Source organism: Triturus cristatus, chromosome 3_1 (genome assembly GCF_964204655.1).
Source record: "Triturus cristatus chromosome 3_1, aTriCri1.1, whole genome shotgun sequence".
NCBI lineage: Eukaryota > Metazoa > Chordata > Amphibia > Caudata > Salamandridae > Triturus > Triturus cristatus.
Window position 1 is genome coordinate 390,186,804 of NC_140583.1, and position 20,077 is coordinate 390,206,880.

Consider the following 20,077-nt stretch of genomic DNA (forward strand, 5'->3'; position numbering starts at 1 on the left):
AGATGGCAGGAGTATGCATAGCATGTGAATCTGCCGCACTACACACTACGAATAGATGCTTGCAGGGTAAGGCGGACCACTTCTCCAGTGGAGGCATCTCCACACAAAACGGCGGAACACTTCGACTGGCACTCGACTCTATTATGAAGTTTGAGCGCTTCTGAAATTGCCTTTACATTCCTGAATGTGATCCTAGCCACTACAGAAGTTCCGTTCTCGTGGTGTCTTGGAAAAAGAAATGAAATCCAATATATAAAACCCTTTTGCGGTTGCACAGCTTTTGGTCTGAGGGGCCCGATATTGAAGGGCCGGTGGAAATGCTGCTTATAGTAAGTACCGGAACTCATCTGAGGTAAAAAAAAAAAAAACTAAAACATTTTAAATTTGGTCTTTGAGGAGTAATGTTGGCAGTTTTTTCCTGATATTTACAACCTCCTGTCAAGGGTGGCAGAGGGGTGGCAGCAATGGAATTTATCCCAAAACATAGAAGGGTCACAGACCGAGAGCATAAACTCTGATGTCTCTCGATTGATCAAAAACCCACGATCCTGAATTAGTTTTACCGAGTTTACAAGCTGTGATGATAAACAGTTTAGCGACTGGATCACCAAGAAGAGCTCGGCAAAATTGTTTGTCAGCATCAGGCCTCTGGCAGAGAAACTCTGTCACTTGCTTAAGGATCATGATGAGCACCATTAAGCGAATGACAGACGGAAAGGCAGGACCTAGAACTTGAAAATCTCTGACCAGCATTAAAACTGCAGGAACCAGCAGTAAGGGCCAAAGAAGGACCGGCATCTTTCAGTTCCAGTTGGACCATCCTTTACAGCTTTCAATCGTCATGCAACACTCCGCACTGATCTCCCATCACGACTCCCACCCAACTTACCAGCAACCCCCCCCAGCATTTAAATCGACCTCCATGCTCTTCATTTCACCTTGCGTGGCTTCAGTCATGTCCTCAGACCTACTGGTTGACTCCATAGTTATCTCCCCCTCAGGCTACTCACCTGATAACTTCTAAACACAAGGAGCCCACAGGTCCAAATTAAATGGCTGAATAGAAAGTGGATTTAAGAGAACCAAGCTTTATGTCGGGGGTATTCCTTATTAGGACGGTTCCCCTAACACACCATTGGTGTCATGCTTCATCATAGGGGTGCCTCCTCGCGTCAGAACCTGGTTCTAACGCGGGCTACAACACCCTTCCTACGAGGGAGGAGCTCAGGGATCTTTTGAATGGGCAGCTGGGTTGTACTAAAACCCTATGTGATCTAGGTGTGTGAACAAATGATAAGATATGCAGTGCTAAAATGAAGTGATAGTGAGTTTAAAACTGCCTGCGGACTTTATTAAGCTACCTAGTGAGAGGATTAAAAAGCAATGAGCTGGGGTTTGCGGCTGACCACCGTTAGAGACAGCCACATGTGCTAGATCAACATGTTTCAGCCATCAGGCTTTCATCAGGATCAGTTAGTATACAGCTACTGCAAACTCATGTGAAAGTGCACAACAAAAGAATGTAAGTGAAGGTGCCTCGGTATCCAATACTGAACCAGGGTGATTGTGTCCAGTTGGTCTCACCGATGGAACCTAAGACAGAGGAAAAACAAGAAAGAAATACAGGCTTGGTTTATACCACATTCAAACAGCCGTGGAGTTAATTATACTCCACATAAGTATGACACTTTCTTAATTTTGACAAAGTGGCAAGAGAAGAGGCACTTACCAAACTAGGGTAAAATTGTCACCTCTTCTGTCTGGAGCTAATTTAGCCTTGGGTACAATCGCCAACCAACCTGGGAAATAAAGGTGGTGGTGTCAAAGTGCAGCAACATACATACATAACAGAGATAAAAGAAGGGGGTGTAACGACAGGACCCAAAAGAGGATGGTGACTGACTGTGTCTGGGTCCCTGTCTGAAGGGATCTGATGCCTCATCAGATTTAACTTACGTGGGCTAGATTGTACTGCTGAAATGAAGCCCAGAGGAATTTATATCTTAAAACTCAATTGTGTCTAAAACACAATTTGGGAGGATACCACAATGAGTCCGGAAATAAGGAATAGCTTAAGAGGGCTGTGCCTGGTGATTCCAAAACAAGATAGTTCAAAGGGAACATACTCCGAGGTCTTTTCATTGAAAACAATGTGAAGGAGAAGTAAACCTTGCTGGGGGTCATGCCATCCCTCTAAAAATAGAAGAACGTGTCGTCTGATGATTACAGGCCGTTATGGTGCTGGAACAAATGCTTAGAAAAGGGTACATTCATGTGTACCTTGCATCAAATAAGCAGCGTGATAGGGCCATGCCGCCAGGAAAAGACCACGAGCGGCTCAAGCCAGAAAGCCTGAAGCCGAAGGGCTTTCATTGGTATAGGTCGAAAAAAGTCTCGGACAGGGACCCGCCGAGACGCCGGCTGGGACCCGGGAAGGGAAGTAGGTGCAATAAGCTGCGAGCCAGTGCGGGTGGGCCTGGAGACCTGTAGACAATTGGATACAAGGCGGGGGTAGGCAAAAGACCAAGACTAACTAACAGACGGTACACGTGTGGTTTGGAGAAGGTTGTCTCCCGAGGCGTGTGTCCTGAGCCGGCAGGTACAGCAGAATGTAGAAAGCTCGATGTTTAAATCTGCCTACGGACCAGAAGAGCACCGAGAATGCTGGGAAATGTAGCACTTGATTCACAAGATACTGGGAAATATAATCTGCACATGCGGTGTCATGGTGATAGAACCGAAGTCTGGAAGCCGTGCACGGATATAATGCCGAACTCTGCGAGCCTTTGGAGATTGTTGTTCAATAGCGCCCGCAGTGAAATAGATATGATGTATATCCAAAGAATACTAGTGTTGATACAATAGATGTTAGAATCTGTGTACCGGACGAAAAGAGCACCGGGTGGCTGGGAAGTGTGGTTCTAGATACACATAATTCTGGAAGATGTAGTCCCCTCATGTGTTATCAAGGTTAATAGACCGGATAACTGAGCACTGTGTGCGCATGTAATGCCGGTCTTGTCAGTCCTTTGGAGTGTAGTGTTTGAAAGCGCCTGCAATGGTAATTGAATGAATATGATGCATATCAAGGGAATACTCACCTGATAACCCAAACATCTCCTTAAATTCAAGTGAGTTCCACGTACATTACCCTGATAACACTCCCCGATGCCACAGAGGCAATAAATTGGAGAGGCTTAGAGAGAGGATAAACTACATTGCAATTAATCTCAATAAAAGTAGACTCTCTATACATTGCGTACATACATGACTGGACCACCTTGTGGCCTCCATCCCAAGAAAACAATCCTGTTCTACAGCAATACATTTATGACCCTGCAGCTTCCATTATATGGAATCTGAGTCATTGTTAACACCAATGTGTGTAGACCATGCATGAATATACTTAGACCTAAACACACAAACCTAATTTCAATCCCTTTGATCCATGATCACACACCCCCTACACCATGGCCTGGTTATGTACTCAAATACATGCTTCACAATTGTAGATAAGCAGTTAAACATGCTGCTGATATTGATGAATTGATTATCTCAAATTGAATGGAAATTAAGTTTGACTAGGTCGTTGCTCAATCACTCCTCTGCCCCTCCATGGATTAATTAATATGCCCTAATTTCTCCATTTAACGACTTTACCAAGTTGATCATCCTGGAAGTGAGGTTGCAGTCATACACCGAAATTCTCTACATACATTGTGCTTTTCTGTGGATATGTTTTCCACCTGTGAACACCTGAGAGTTGAGCTCTTCTCAGCTGGAAAGTTGGTGCAAAATTTCACCTGTTCTATTAATTGCCAGGAGAAAAACAGCTTTTCTTCAAACAGCTGATGGATATCATCAGAGTGCAGTCACTCATACACCCTAACTCCTATTTTTGTAGGGGTTACAACCTCCAGTGGAATGATGTTGCTAACTCAGAAGCTGCCATTCTAGGAGATGTCTTGCCTCTCGTAATCTCATGCAAGGCTGTGCAGGCCCAACCCACATGAAAGGGACAATTCTGGACAACATTTTAGCCAAAGAAGAATCTCTGTGCATAGAATCTATCCTACCAACTGACTGTTTGGACTACCATTCAATCCTTTTCCACCTGACAGAGCGTAGGAAGATGACAAAAGACCAAGGAATCGGGGGGATAAGAGTTGCTAAACAGATCAACCGGAATTAACTATCCTAACTATGTCTGAGGAACTTTACACTCTTGAGTGGGATGCAGTAAATACCGGAGCTAACCTCGCACTACAACCTGAGAATGACTGACATCAGGGATGAGTTGGCTCCGCTGTGGCTTAAAACACAGAAAAACAAACTGTCCTACTGCTGGTACAACCAAAATCTAAGTGAAGAAAGGAGGAAACTCAGACTAGCAGAGAGAAGATGGAGACCAGCATCATCCTCCTTATATCTAATACAGCTCCAAGCTTTGAGAATCACCTATAAGAAACTAATATGTAAGGCAAAAGCCTCCTTATTCTAAACTCAGCTCGACAGCACCAAAAGCATCCTGGCAAATTATTTTAAATCATCAAGTATCGAATGCACCTTGACACTACAACCACAGTCAGTGACCCCTCCTCTAAAACATGATGTTATTAAACTTTTTGAGAAGGAAATAAGGAAAATTAAAAAAGCTACCTCTACTGAACTTAATGCCAACCAGACTTTGCTGAAAGGCCTGCCCTTCTCCAAATAGGTCCTAGTTCCCAATCATCCCCCAAATGCCAAAAGCAATGCTACATGGAGCGATTTAAACTCCTTAGTTTAGTTGATATCTAGAACGTCTGAGACTGAACCACACCTCACACTTCACTGAACTAGTGACCTCCTCACTTACAGACATTCTTGGTCACATTTGTCCCCTCTCTGGACCAAGCTCATCGGCAAATAGATCACTTAAGGAATAATCCAAGACTGCCTGAAAATGAGATGAGTGATACCTCTTCTGGAAAACAGACAGGCTCTGACTCAACAGATATAAACAATTTTCATTGAGTGACTAACCTCCCTTTCCTGGTGAAAGTACTAGAGAAGTATGCTGTCGGCCAACTCTGTCAACACACTGAAAAATGGGACCTGCTTGACATCTAGTCCAGTGCCATACCAGGCTATAGTACAGTAACTGCCACCCTACACATCCTAGGCGATGCTCTGAATTCCTGGACCAAAACAACTCCTGTTTTCTCATGCTCCTTGATCTAACCTCTGTTTTCAACACTATCAACCATATCACTCTGATGAAGATGCTTAAACACAGAATGGAGTTTGCAGGAAATGTGCTCAAATAGTTCTCCTCTTATCTATGACTAATAGAAAACTAGTTTTGAATTTGCTTTATTATTTTGTCGAATTGTGCTTCATTACTTAAGGGTCCGAGTATTCAAAATAAAAATGTTTTTGGGTAAAATTGTTTAAAAAGTCCTTTGGGACTTCTGAAAATAAATTGTAACTATGTGCACCAACACCATATCCTAGATATGATGCAGCATGAGACTTTTTGATGTCTTGCTTTACCTGTTGCCCACAGGTCCACAAAACCCAAACATCTAATGAACTGATATTTACTTTTGCTATTTATAGATATTCAGCACATACCATGTACATATCTAACAAGAAAGCTTAGGTTCACTGTTGCTGGGTGATCTTTAATAGCTTATTTTGTTGTTACTGTTACTCAGTATTTGTCTAGCACATGATAGGCAATTAGTTTGTCATTTTGGTAGTCCACGGAGGCCAGAAGTGCCTCAACCAGGTTTGACATGTATGCTAGTCAGACGTGTAGGTTACCATTAACATGGTCAGGATGCTTGTCGCTGCACTTCGTTGGCAAAAAATAGTTTGCTATGTCCTTAAGTACCAGACTTCCGCAGATTATGGGTCATCTAAAATTTACAGCTAGTTACCTTCATATGCACTGTATGCAAGGCAGTCCTTCCTCGTTTCACTGTTTGATCTCTTGACGATATTGATATTCTTTATCAGCCTACCAAGTGTTCTGAATCATTTTATGAACAACAAATCCCAATCAGTGTAAAAAGCAAAGGGTGAGTTCTTAATTACGCCTAGAGTGGGAAATCTGAAATATTCAGCAATATAATTTAGACAACTTTTTCTCTATTTAGAAAAGGATGCCACTTAAACATTCATCTTTTTGGAAGAAACATGAATTTCATTCGTTGGATGGAACTTCAACCAATGCTTTCCATCCTCGGACTGGACTGCCTTTACTTTCAAGCCCAGTATGTATTTATTTTAGATTAATTTAAATAATATACATGATAATGTTACATTTGTGAGTTAGACATGTATGCAGTGTTATTTTTGTGCTTTTAACTTTATTGCAACAGGCTTATCTCATTACTGGGTGACCAAAAAGCCACAGTGCCCAAGAGGTGTCTGTATTGAAGTGACCAGAAATGTTTGCAGGTATGGTACCCTTCATAGACCCCTATGTTCTACATATAATAACCATTCAAATCAGGCAATTGTAACAAGCCATGAAATAAACTGCATTGTTTCAATAAAACACCTACTTGGTCTATAGCTGTTTGTACCATACACATTGTTCTATCAATTTGCCCTGAAAATCCTGTTGTACCTTTGGTGGATCTGGGAGGCTTCTAATCTTAGTGACCACACAGACACCAAACCCCATTTCTTGACAGCCAAGCCTCACGCTGCTGCTTGGACCAGAGGAACTCTAAATAGGGCCAGTGTAACATCACTCTTTTAGAGCACTTACTCTGCACTTCCTGTTGTTCCAGATCCTGAGTGCAGAGATGGAAAAGGCTTGCTGTTTTGTAAATAATGTAGCTGGTTTTAAAGATTGTGGGGGACCGGCAAGGGAAGCCAATGAGGCTCTGTTAGGGTTGTGTTGATGTGATCATATTTCTTCAGACCCTATATGAGACCTGCTGCAGCATGGAGGATGCCCTTAATGTATACTGCTCTGTAGCAATTAAAGTAGTTTATTTTGGTGTGATAATTCATCATGTTGCTCTGCAAAATCCTTGAGTGCTAAATATAAAACTATCATACTGCTACCTTTTGATAAGAACTGTCCTTTATGTGCTGTCCTCAGCGCCTCATTAGAAAAATAAAATCCAACTGTCTTGGATCAAGTATAAGTATTCCAAATGATGCCTTTAATCTCCTGGTTCTGTAATGATCCCTGCCCTTCTCAGTCCTTTGTGCCATAATTAATAGGGATGTATTTTTCAAAACTGTATAGTTAAAATTACAAAATGATATTGCTCTGTGCATCACACACTGGCAACCCTTCTTGAACAGTCTCTAAGTCCAAGGGCAAACATTATTGTTTTTGCAGAAAAGTTTTTTGAATGATCTCCTTTCTTGGTTGTTATGTGGCCCTGAACATTTAACTACCTTATGAGTAGTCATTGTCAGTGTAGGACAAATTCATGAATTGTGTGCTTGCTAATGATTCCTGAAAACAAATTGCCCAGAATCAAACGGTCTTTGAGCATTGGCACTACAAACCTGTACATTATATTCCTAATTTGATCTTTTCTAATAATCATGGCAAGAATTGGAATTAAGGATCCTCCAGCTAGAGCTCAGTTTATAAAAATGTAATTTGTTTATTGTTTCACATTACAATTAACATTTATTTCAGTACATATGTAATAGGTATTGCAAGGGGAAGCTCTTCCAGTTACATTCCATTTACATGACTTTAGAGTAGTCTATAAGAGAAGGAAGTGAAAAAGAACAAAAATAAGATAAATAGGGCGAACAGGGTTTTCCAACATTTCTCGCTGTAAGAATACGCTTACATGGCCATTCTAATTAGTGTCCTCTTTCCATCTCTTGACTAAGTTTGCTTGGTATGGGCCCCATATATTTTGAGTCTACTCTTAACTGCCATCAACGTGCTATAAGTATCTGACATATCATTACAATATGTTAACTCTCTGCCATTCCTCCAGCATTGGAAGTCGGCCCTTACACCATTGCATTGCTCTTCACCGTCTTGCTACTAGTACTCCCCTAGCAGTAAGCCGTCTAATCAGTTTGGGCACTTCTTTAACATAACCAAGCAATGCAAGAGTAGGATCGGAGAGGATGTGGGGTTCCATTATTTTACTGAGATCATTGACTACATCAGCCCAATATTCACGTATGCCCCGAAAATCCCCCACTTCTGCAGTGCCTCTAAGGCAGCCTGGGTTATTTCTTAATCCATATAAATGACGTCTTGAAGGAGTATAGAAATACCTTTGTATGTATCAAAATGTATTAGTCTATGTCACTATTTAGTGATATGGTTTTTATTGCGGAGCTGTAGTATGCCAATAGCTCGTTTTTTAAATTATTTTCTGTATGTTAGTGTGCCAGTTGTGTCTTTTCTTCGGGTTGTCTGCTTGTTCAGCTTTTCTAGATAATGTGTAATAATGTGCCAGGGTTCCTCCTTTTGTAAAACATTTAGTAACCGGTTAATTGCCTAGTATCTCTCCGTGGGAGTCTGTATCCTATAATTTGAATTTATATCTAGTGTGGTTAGAGTCTGGACACTAGAACAGTTATGCGAGTAGGGACACAGTTTCCCTTCTCTAAACTACTCTCCCATATTATTTATGCATAATTTCCTTATTGCATGGCAACTCCTTTCTCCTGATTAGTCAGGTGCCAAGTGCACCAGTTTACCAGCATTGTAGGTGTGTATAGCAATGTACTTGATATTTGAGTAATCAACTTCATGCATACAGTGTGGTGCTCACTGAGACAGTTCAGTTGCATCATCTTGTTGGGGCGCTAAACTGTACAGTGTCAATCTTTTGTTGCGCTGCCGTTTCTCACTCCAATCATAAGTGTGGTAGGTTCTGTGAGACATGGAACCAGTAGTGTGCAAGGTGATTTTGAGCTACTCTCTAATATATCTCCAGGTCCGGAGCTTTCAGTCCTCCTTTTTCATATGGGAGCACAAGTGGGTTCCAGCTCACCCTCCGCTGCCTCCCCACCTAAGCCAATCTTACCAAAAATGTTTGCAGCATAAGAGAAAATGACTAGACCTGGCTCTTTGAATGAGACCTGCAGCAAGCACCTCGATATCCTTGTGGGTGACAAGCCACGCTCTATAAATACTACTTGATTGATTGATTGATTAATTGAAGTTCCACCCCACATACCTTTCTGATTCATAGCAGTTCCCCTTTTTGCTTGTGTGCCATGAGGTCAAGTAGCATTCCCCTTTCTGTTTACTACTTATTTTTAGTGTATTGGTGGGAGCCAAGTGTGTCTCTTGGAGGAGCTCTACCTCTGTTGTGTGTCTTTTATGTATGTTGCTACTCTTCTCGTCTATCTTGAGGCTATTAACACCGCATGTTATGAATCTTAGTGCTGCAGTGTGTGTTTAGTTAGCATCTGTCATGCATATATTTCCCTTCTATCTCCTGTCTCATTTATATTCTTGTCAATTAGTATTCCATCACTTCAGTATTTCTTGATTTTCTCTTACCTGATACTTCGCATTTTGAAATTACCCCACACTGCAGTCCCCAACTTGTGGTAACTTCAGTCTTCCCCTCACTCCGCTCCTTTTCTCCCACTTTCAATTTAGTATATTTAACACTATGGGTCACACGTGGGGGCGTGTACCCGCTGCATATAGCTGTAGTAGCTACCGGTATACTATCTCAAGGTTTGTAGGCTTCAATTATGTTTCACTGTGCATGTCGTCCTTAATGTATAACATTATAACACAGGGGTCTCTCCTGTAGCTATGTTTTCTAGGCATTTAGTACAGGTCTATTATGAAATGGGTACGCAAATTATGCTATCTAGTCTGCATGCTTTCGCAATGTATACCTTATCTACCCTCCCAGTGGTCGAGCATAGTAGATTCTCTTATAGTTTATCAGTGTCAAATTTGCTATACATAATACCTTCCCATTACTTCCTCTCTCCCCAGTTTGGAAACTTACTCTGCCCATTACATCGCATGTTCTTTTTACGTGTTTACCATAGCCACCTGCAATCAGTAATTTTCGTTTATGCTCCAAGTTTCGGTATTGTTGCCTTTTTAGGTACTTTTGTTTAAAGGCTTTTGGTACCGACCGTCAGTCGTTGAGGATTTCTGTTTTCCTGTTTATTACTTTTTTTTACTACAGCTGTGTATAGCATAATGTACTCGACCCGTAGCTCTTATAGTTTCTTAATGGCAGTCGCAGATGAACATCGGGCTTCTTGAATTGATTGAATGAAGTCTGGATGTAGTGAGATTTCTGTTCCAGAATGTGTTAGTTTTCAGTTTTTGCTCTTTACGGAGCCCCGTCTCTCTATCCCTGTAGCTTATTATTGTAACAATGATTGGTCGTGGTCTAGCTCCAGGGACTCGTAGACGAAGCGATCTGTGTGTGAGTTGTATTATGAAGACCTCTCAGAATGTTTCTCTAGTAAATAGATTAGGATTTTCCACAAATTACTCCATGTTGCCTGTGTTTATTGTTTCTGCCACTCTCTTTGTTCTGATATTATTGCATCTGGATCTCACTTCGATGAGGTGTTATTGTTTAGTCTTTCAGACGTTCTGTCCATTCTGTAGTTTAGCACATTGAATGTTCCATCTGTACTTTGGAGGCTTTGTTTCATGTCTTTTAGAATCAACTTGAGATCCTCATTTCCTTCCACTGTTGTTATGTTGTTTTGAGTATTGTCGTATTTCTTACCTCTCGTAAGTGTTTGTTGCATCAAAAGTTAATTCCGGCTGTGTTTTATCTGTTTTTCATATTTTTATGTTGTGGGACACTTTATAGGTTGGTGATGTGGATCCATGCCCCTTCATCTTCAGGACCTCACTTTCGTTTAGATGGCTGGTGAGCTACCCAAACTTCACATGCACCATTTAGATCTCAGTCCCTGCATGTTCACTTCTTCAGGGGCAGGGATTGTCACAATCGCTTGTTAAAGGATTGGCATTGCAGATCTCCTGATATAAATAAAATCATATTTATTTGCCTTCGTTACAGAAGTACCTCGTCTTAGCCTATTCGTGCAATTTCCCCTTCCCTTCAGCTCCATAGGCCCGCAACTCTTTTCAGTCAGACTCTGTGCCGGGTTCCTTTAGTACATGCTGCTATCAGGACTCCCAAAGAACGGACAGGGTCAAAGGTAAATCTCTTGGTGCAGACTGGGGAGGGGATGGAGGGAGTCTCGATCCCAGTGCTTCTCCAAGTCCTGCGAAGTTTTTAATACTTGCTTCCCTGCCACTATACCCAAGGCCTGACTCCACTGGATATTCTAGGTGCTGTCTGCTGCTTCTCTTTAGGGCATCGTCAGAACATCTGGTGGGCACAGTTCTGCACTCACTTCTACCTTTGTGTGGTGTTTGATTATGTGGAGTCTCTCCTGTGGTTTGCTCCTTCCGTTGCTCAGCTGCAATTTCTGGTTCACTGCTCCTCACAATCAGTTTCTGCCAGTTGTCATTTTATCTTCCTGGTCCGCCGCTGCTCTCCTCCCATTCATCAGCGTCACCGGTATCCAGCTAGACTGGGGTCTCGGTGCGTTGTTGTATTTGATGAGGGCTCGTCTGCTCTCGATTGTCACAATTATACCCATGTCTGCGCCCAGTGCCTCGCGCCACTTATAGCTGCATTTTCTTGTCAAACGTCTTTTTTATAGGATTTTCATATAACAAGGCATAGCAATGCAATCAGTAGGAGACCTTATATTATACTAGCATGTAGCGCAGCATTCTGTAGTCTAGCAAGGTCCTCCATATGTTGGTCTTCACATTTAAATATTGCCCTTTTCATAAAACCCACAACTGTAACCCTCCCCTTGTCCTTTATTCCCCTAATTCCCCCCCCCAAACAGTCGGAGGACTAAACATAAATAAAAATAAAATGATACTCGGTTAACATGGATGGCTAGTGCTCATTTTGCAAGTATTCGCAATTGTCAGGGCGGGAATAAATGCAAAGCTCCTACACAAGAGGGGCATGCTATCAACGGAAGCCCCCTGGAGAGATAGCGGACCCAGAATTATTAAAAGTTTTTAAAATTGTATCTGAAAAGGTCTGCCATCTTCTCCATTGTGAGCGCTTGCCATAGGCATGCATGCCAATGCGTCAAGGCCGGCGCCTCCCTCTTCTTCCGTTCTGCGGCCATCACTATTTTCGTTGCTCCTAAGCATAGCTACATTATGGCTTTGTTACTTTTAGTTTGATATTTCAGACATTCATCTTGTAGGCCTAAAAGTGTGAATTCAGGGGTGTCTGGAATTGAGTAACCCAAAATATCTTTAATTTGAGCTAAAATTTCAGACCAAAAGGGTCGAATTGTTGGGCATTTCCACAAGATGAGCGAAATCCCTCCAGCAAAGGTCTGAGGGGTTAGGGAAGATCTTTTTTTTAGTTTAGTGGGGTTCAGGTTCGAGTTCCATAATATCTTATAGTGCGCCTCTCCTAGGCTTAAGGAAGGGTTGTGTTTTATTATGTCTTTCCAGAGTGTCTTTCAATGTTTTTCAGTGATTTCTTGCACTAGAGTGTGTTCTCAGAAAGTTATGACGTGGCTACGGGGAATGCAGTGTGCTAATAAGTAAGGAATACAGAAAGGAAATTGAACCCTTGGAGGCGCCAACACCTCTTGCAAATCGTTCTATTGGTGTGAGTTCTCCAGTGGCTGCTTCCGGACCTCAGGTTGCATCTTAGAGTGTATCTTAGAGACACCTAGCTGCAGTTCCTTACCTTTGAGATTTGAGGTGTTAGGCTGGATCCGGAAGCTTTTTCTTAGCAGTACCCCTGCGTGCCAGTAAATGGTGTCTATCGACCCCGCGTGATCGCGTCGGCATCGTGTCAGTCGTCGTGAAGTCCGCGCTGTTAATATAACCGCCACTCCGGCGCGCTGACTTCAGTTTTTTACTTTCTGTGCCAGCCAATGCAGATCCGTCGAAGAGAGCTACAACCCTTTCATTTTTTGGACAGATTTTATGTCGACACTTTTTGGTGTGCTAGGGATGTCGAGTAAGAAGACCTGAGGGTTCAAGCCGTGCGCACCTGTCACCGTGCCATGTCAGTCACGGACCCCCACTTAGTGTATCTCTAGTGTCAGGTGCCTGACCACAACACAAAGTTGTGCTCCGATTGCCAGGCCATGGCTCCAAAGGCTTTGAGGGAGCGGTCCCTTAAGCTGAGAGTGGCCTGGCATCCTGCACCACAGAGTTTGCCTCGCCAATCTCGAACCAGGTCCAGGTCTCTGTCAAGAGGAAGATCCGAGCACTATTCTGGTAAATTGAAGTCCTCTTCATCGAAGTCAGGTAAGAGGCACCCAAAAAGCACAAGAAGTCAAAGCATGCTTGTTTATTCTGCCAAATAAAAACGTGAGCAAGGTTGGCAGTATCGGTAGATACTCTCGGTCTAGGTCAATGGGAAGACTCTGAAAAAGATGGAGAAATTTCGGTAGAATCGTCATCTTGATCCCGTGTATTCTGCCTAGCCACGACATATACATGAGAGTCCATCGCTTGAGGTCACTTTTTAGTTGTTGCAAGAGTGGGGGATAATTCGCTTGAAACAGGTTAGTTAATTTGGGAGTAATTTTGATGCCCAAGTATGTAAGCTCTTTTTTCGCCCACTGGAAGTCGGTTGAAGCCTCCAGCATCTCCATGTCTGTGTCATATAATGTCGGATTAAGTAGGAAAGATTTAGTCAGGTAAAGGTGCAGGCCCGCTACCTCCTCTCACTTTGTGCAAGGTGGTCAGGGTGCATTGAGGAGAAATGAGAGTTAATAGGATATCATCAGTGAATAATCAAATTTTATGTTCCACTGGTCCGAATATGTTTCTACTAATAGTCGGTATATCTCTGATCTTTGCTGCAAAAGGTTCTATACTTAGTGAGAAAAGGTTCAGGGAGAGGGGACATCCCCCTCTCATTTCTCTTCCCAGAAGGAAAAGGTCTGATATACCGCCATTATCTAAAATTCGTGATCGGGGCCTGGCTTAGTTAGCTTGAATCATTGCCATGTAGGCATCACAGAAGCCCAATCTCTTCAATGTAAGAAATAAGAGCCAATCCACCCGTTCAAATGCCTTCTCTGCATTTAAACCTAGTATTACTGCTGGTATGTGTTTTTTATTAGCTTTCTAATCAGATGGATAACCCGTCTCACATTATCATGGGTCTGTCTGCCTTTAGTAAAGCTCAACTGGTCTGGATGAATAAAGTCCGGCATCATGTCCACCAATCTTAAGGCTGGTATTTTAGAATATAGTTTGTCATGCAAATTGAGCAGTGCAATGGGCCTGTAGGAACCATAAAGGAGGGGGATCTTTTCCCTGTTTCGGTATGACCGTGACAAGGGACTCACTCATTGTGGGCGTAACTTGCCTACCGTCTTTGATATGATTGAAAAGAGGTCAGGTGGGGGGTCAGTTCAGAGCTAAAAGTCTTATAAAATTGCGCCGAAAGTCAATCTGGTCTGGGGGATTTGTGAAGTTTCAGGACTCCAATAACCCTTTGCACTTTTCCCAACTCATTGGTTCTTACAGTAGCTCGTTTTGGGTAGATGTCACCTGTGGGAGATCCACCGTTGCAAGATAATCAAGCGTTAGCTTGATTAGCTTTATATAGTGCTTCATAGAAATTTCCAAACCCACAGGCTTTTCTCACGTCCGAGGTTTCTAGTTCACCTGATTCTGATGGATACATCTGCCAGTGGATTCCTCACCTTGTGAATATCCCCTACGCCAGCATTCCACTGAACTTTTTTCCCCAGCTCTCTACGCCGACGTGTACGTCATAATGCTTCGGCTCCGCTCGCGACTCCGCATGACGTCACCGGAGCCATAAGAGAGCCACGTCGGCGTGATGACGTCCGTTCCCTTTTTTCCGCGCCGTCGACGCATAACGGTTTTCCAGCACTCTCCTGCTACTTTGTAGTCTTGTAGTGGGTTACTGTTTGTGAATTCACCATGTCTTCGACTAGGAAGTCAGGTTTCAAACCTTGTAGGGAATGTGGGGGCCACATGTCAATGACTGACTCCCATGAAGATTGTTTGTGGTGCCTTTCTTCTTACCACGACGTGGTGGACTGTTCCAGCTGCAGAAGAATGAACCCCAAGGCCTTGAAGGAGAGAGAGGCGAAGAAGGAAAACGGGGGTAGGAAGAAGGAGAGATTGAGGCCGGAGTCGTCAACTTCACATTCTTCGAAGTAGAAGAAGCATCACAAGAAAAGAAAGCATAGCTCTCGGCGTCAGTCTTCGAAGAGCAAGACTTCGAGATCGCCGTCGCCTCGACGTCGAAGTAAGGATGTTGTATCTCCTTCTCCATCTCCTAGGAAGTCTCCAGAGAGGTCACCTTTGCCGAAGCAGACTCCGGTGCAGTCTCCGGCGCAGTCTCCGGCACCAGTGGAGTCTTCTGCTTCTGACGTCGAGCAGGAACAAGAAAAAGAGCTTTCTCCATAGCCGGCTGATCCTGTGGCTCCTATTGAGGACATTTCGGCTCCGGTTCCAGGTACTCCTCAGCCGGATTCGGGATCAATCCCTTATCCGCAGTTCCCGACTCCGGGTGCGGATTCGACGCATTTTCAAAATGCGATGTATGGGATTTTTCAACGGGCTGCCTTCCCATCCGGCGCAACATCTGGTCCCGTGGGTCCTATGGCATACACCTTGGGAGTGCCGCAGCATTATGCTCAGCACCCATTTATGCCTTTTTTGCCAATGGCTCCTTCGTGGCAGTTTCCGGCGCCGTCTGGTGATCCATCTCGGCTTCGTTTGGATCGGCCTTCTTCAGAGCCCTCCTCGACGCTGTTGCCGACTCACTCTGCTCCACGTCTGGCGCCGCCGACTCCGGCGCCGCAGACTCCAAGTTCGGCTCCACCGACTCCGCGTACGGTGCCGCCGACGCCGGTTCCTCGGATCCGTTCAAGGAGAGAGGCCCAGAGAGTCTTGGAAGAAGAGCGTTATAGGGAGGAAGTGGAAGAAGGTGAGGTGGATACATCTTCTGACGACTTGAAGGCATTCAAGATGCTAGTGGTCTTGATACAACTCCAGAGTGGGAGCATTCTTCTACTAGATCCTCGCCACCGCAAGAACTGGCTCCCTATCATTTAGTTATTAAGAAGGCCGCAGAGTTGCTGGACTTGCAGTTACCCTCTGCTGAATATAAGCCAAACCTTCTAACTGAAGTACTACCTTCGCCAACTTCAACTGTTGAACCCTTGTTGCCTTTTAATGAGGCTATCTTGGAGCCAGTTATGGACGTCTGGCGTAAGCCACTCTCTTCGCCGGCAGTCTCCAGACAGGTGGCAAGGCGATATAGGGTGGCTCCTGGGGATCCAAGTTTTCTATCTTCCCTCCCTTCTCCAGAAAACCTGGTGGTGCAAGCTTCATGTTCGAAGCATTCTTCAGGCGCCTTCCCTCAGACTCCTGCGGATAGGGAGTCTAAAAAGACTGATCAAGCAGCTAAAAAGACTTTTTCTTCAGGGAGCATGGCACTTTAAACTACGAATGCCACCTGCTTACTAGGGCGCTACGTTCATGCTCTGATGGACTCTATGAAATCATTAGCCCCTAAGCTGCCAGAAGGAGATAAAGTTTCTTTTATGGAGGTGGTTACTAACACTCAGGCTGTTGCAAGGCAGGTAATTCAGTCGGGACTTGACATGGCTGATTCTGTGGCAAGGATAATGGGATCTTCGATAGCCACTAGGAGGCAAGCGTGACTTCGTTCTTCTGGCTTCTCTACTGATGTTCAAGCCACTTTGGTAGATTGGCTGATTCCGCCTTGCAAAGATTTAAAGAGAGCAGGGTAACGGCGAAATCTTTAGGATTACAGACTCCTGCTAAGGGATTTGGTCTTAGGAAATTCAGAGGCTTTGGGAGATCCTCATTTCCTTCCTTCCTTCCGGCAGCCTCAGCAGCAGCAGCAACAGCAGCAGCAGAATCCCCTCTATAGGTCGTATAGAGGAAGGCAAAGGGGACGGAGAGGTTCTGGCCGCAACCCATCTTCATCTTCTGCCTCCTCTGCTCCCAATGAAGCTTCAGGGAAGCAGCCTTAGATCCCCCATCCTAGATCATGTGAGACTTGTGGGGGGTCGGGTGTCCCGCTTTCTGCGAGGTTGGAAATCTGTTACAACCGACCTTTGGGTTTTAAACCTCGTGGAGACTGGGTACGCCCTTCCCTTTCGGGAGTTTCCTCCCCCTTACCCTCCTTGCCAGGGTTACTGCTCGGAAGACCATCTGCTTCTTTTGTAGAAGGAGGTTCTAGCTTTGCTTCAAAAGGGTGCGATAGAGGTGGTTCCAGAGCAGGAAAGGGTTCAGGGATGCTACTCCCGGTATTTCCTGATTCCCAAGAAGGACGGCAGATTGCGTCCGATCCTGGACCTCAGAGTCTTGAACTTTTACCTGAAACAGGAGAAATTCAAGATGCTGATCCTTGCGCAGGTTCTTCAAGCGTTGCAGCAAGCAGACTGGATGGTGTCGATCGACTTGCAGGACTTGTACTTCCATGTCCCAATCCTGAAGTCGCACAGGAAGTATTTCCGTTTTACGGTTGGGTCGCAACATTACCAGTTTGCGGTCCTCCCGTTTGGTCTTACTACCGCACCTCGAGTCTTCACGAAGGTGATGGCAGTGGTGGCTGCTCATCTCAGGAGGTCGGGGATTCTGGTTTTCCCCTACCTGGACGACTGGCTTCTGAAGGCAGAGTCCCCATAGATGGTGCAACATGATCTGCAGGTAACATCTCAGCTGTTATTCGACTTGGGTTTTTTGATCAATGTGCCCAAATCTCACCTGGTGCCCTCTCAACGCAACCTGTTCATAGGGGCGGTATTGGACACTACTGTGTGTCGAGCATTTCCTCCTCCTCAAAGAATTCTCGACATTCAGGAGATGATCTCTTTATTCCACAATGGAGCGGTTGTCCAAGTTCTGAAGGTCCTTCGTCTGCTCGGTCTGTTAGCTTCCTGCATTCTGTTGGTCAACCATGCACGCTGGCACATGAGGGCGCTCCAGTGGTGCCTCCGCAGGCAGTGGTATCAGCACAACGGAGATCTCGGGGAGTCTGTGAGGATCTCCGGAGAAGCTGCGGCGGATCTGTCTTGGTGGAGCGTGGAGGGAAATCGGTCTCAAGGAAAGCCCTTCCATCTGCCTCCCATCGGTGGCTACAGTGATAACGGATGCCTCCACCCTAGGGTGGGGTGCGCATCTGGGGGATCTGTAGATCAAAGGACTTTGGTCTCCAGAGGAAAGGTTGCTTCACATCAACCTTCTGGAATTGCGGGCGATTCGTTTGGCACTCAAGGCCTTCCTCCCTTCGCGGTCAGTCAGTTCAAGTCCTGACGGACAACACTGCCGCGATGTGATATGTCAACCAGCAGGGAGGAGTAGGGTCGTACCGTCTCTGCAGGGAGGCGTTAAGGCTCTGGTCCTGGGCTCAGGATCATCAGATTTGCTCGGGTTCTGAGGAAGATTCGCCAAGACCGGGCCCAAGTCATATTGATCGCCCCGGATTGGCCAAGAAGGGTGTGGTACATAGATCTTCTCCACCTCTCCTCGTGCCCTTCGCCCCGACTCCTGCTGAGGGCAGACCTCCTCTCGCAGTCGGAGGGGCAGGTTCTACACCCGCACCTCCAGAGCTGGATGTTATTTCATCGGCCAGGCGACACTCCACCAAGTCCATTTACTCATATAGGTGGTTTAAGTTTGTTAAACGGTGTGGAGAGAGATCCATTGACCCTTTAAAAGCCCATCTTTCTGATGTGCTTCAGTTTGCTCTTTCCCTGGCTCAGCAGGGCTGTGCCTTGGCCATGGTCAAGGGCTATCTATCGGCCTTATCGGCTTTTCTATGTCTTCCTGATCAACCGTCATTATTTAAATCTCCTATTGTACTAAAGTTTATCAAAGGACTTACAAACAGGTTTCCACCTACTCCTTTTGTAATGCCACAGTGGGACCTTAATCTTGTCTTAACTTTTCTGATGGGGTCTCCGTTTGAGCCTCTTCATAGCTGTCCTTTGAGGCTGTTCTCCTTTAAGACGGTCTTTTTTGTAGCCATAACCTCGGCAAGGAGGGTGAGTGAGCTTCAAGCTCTTAGTTCTAAACCCCCGTTTTTAACATTACATGCTGAAAGGATGGTACCCAGGACCAGGGCTGCTTTCCTGCCTAAAGTAGTTACTCTGTTTCATTTGGGGCAGTCTATTACTCTCCCTGTTTTTTATCCGCCTCCTCATCCCTCCAAAGAGGAGGAAAGGCTTCATCGTCTGGACTCAAAAAGAGCTGTGAGCTTTTACTTGGACAGAACGAAAGTCTTTCGTTTGGACGATCAGCTTTTCGCGGGATATGTTGGACATTCTAAAGGAAAAGCTGTGCACAAGCGCACTCTATCAAGATGGATCATCCTTGCCATCAAGATCTGCTATGCCCTGGCTGGTAAGGTTCCTCCTGAGGGTATTAGAGCTCATTCAACTAGAGCTAAGTCTTCCACCTCTGCTTTGGACAGGGGTGTTCCTGTGGCAGACATTTGTAAGGCCGCGACTTGGGCCTCCCTCCATACTTTCGCAAAGCATTATTGCTTGGACTCTGAGATGAGGAGGGAGGGACACTTCGTGCGCTCTGTCTTGCAAGACTTTTTGGTATAGGAAGGTGGACACCCTCCTCCGGGAGTGGGACTGCTGTGGGAATCTATTCACAAGGTGAGGAATCCACTGGCAGATGTATCCATCAGAAGAACAAGTTACTTACCTTCGGTAACGCTTTTTCTGGTGGATACAGTATCTGCCTGTGGATTCCTCACTGGCCCACCCGCCTCCCCGTTGTCCACCTTTGTATACCTTAAAGGATGCCTTGTTTGACATGTTGTTTTATCTGGTACACTTTTAGGAAATGCTTTTGTTCCTTAGCTTTCCTTTTTTATATATGTACTATGTATATTAGTTCGAATGTTGTATACTGTGTATACTTTGAATTTTTTGTCGGTCCACCTGTTCGCCTCGGAGGCACGGAAAAAATGGGTGGAACTGACATCATCACGCCGACGTGGCTCTCTTATGGCTCCGGTGACGCCATGCGGAGTCGCAAGCGGAGCCGAAG

At 44.8% G+C, this 20,077-nt stretch overlaps 1 protein-coding gene across 3 annotated transcripts in view; it reads left to right on the forward strand.

Moving 5' to 3' along the window:
* ATOSA (atos homolog A) overlaps window positions 1-20,077 on the forward strand; it is a 408,075-nt gene that overhangs the window by 241,153 nt on the left and 146,845 nt on the right. For all 3 annotated transcript variants that reach the window (XM_085644168.1, XM_085644169.1, XM_085644167.1), the window contains one exon: window positions 6,144-6,260. In XM_085644168.1, coding sequence (XP_085500294.1) covers window positions 6,144-6,260 — 117 coding nt within the window. The remainder of the gene's footprint in view (window positions 1-6,143; window positions 6,261-20,077) is intronic.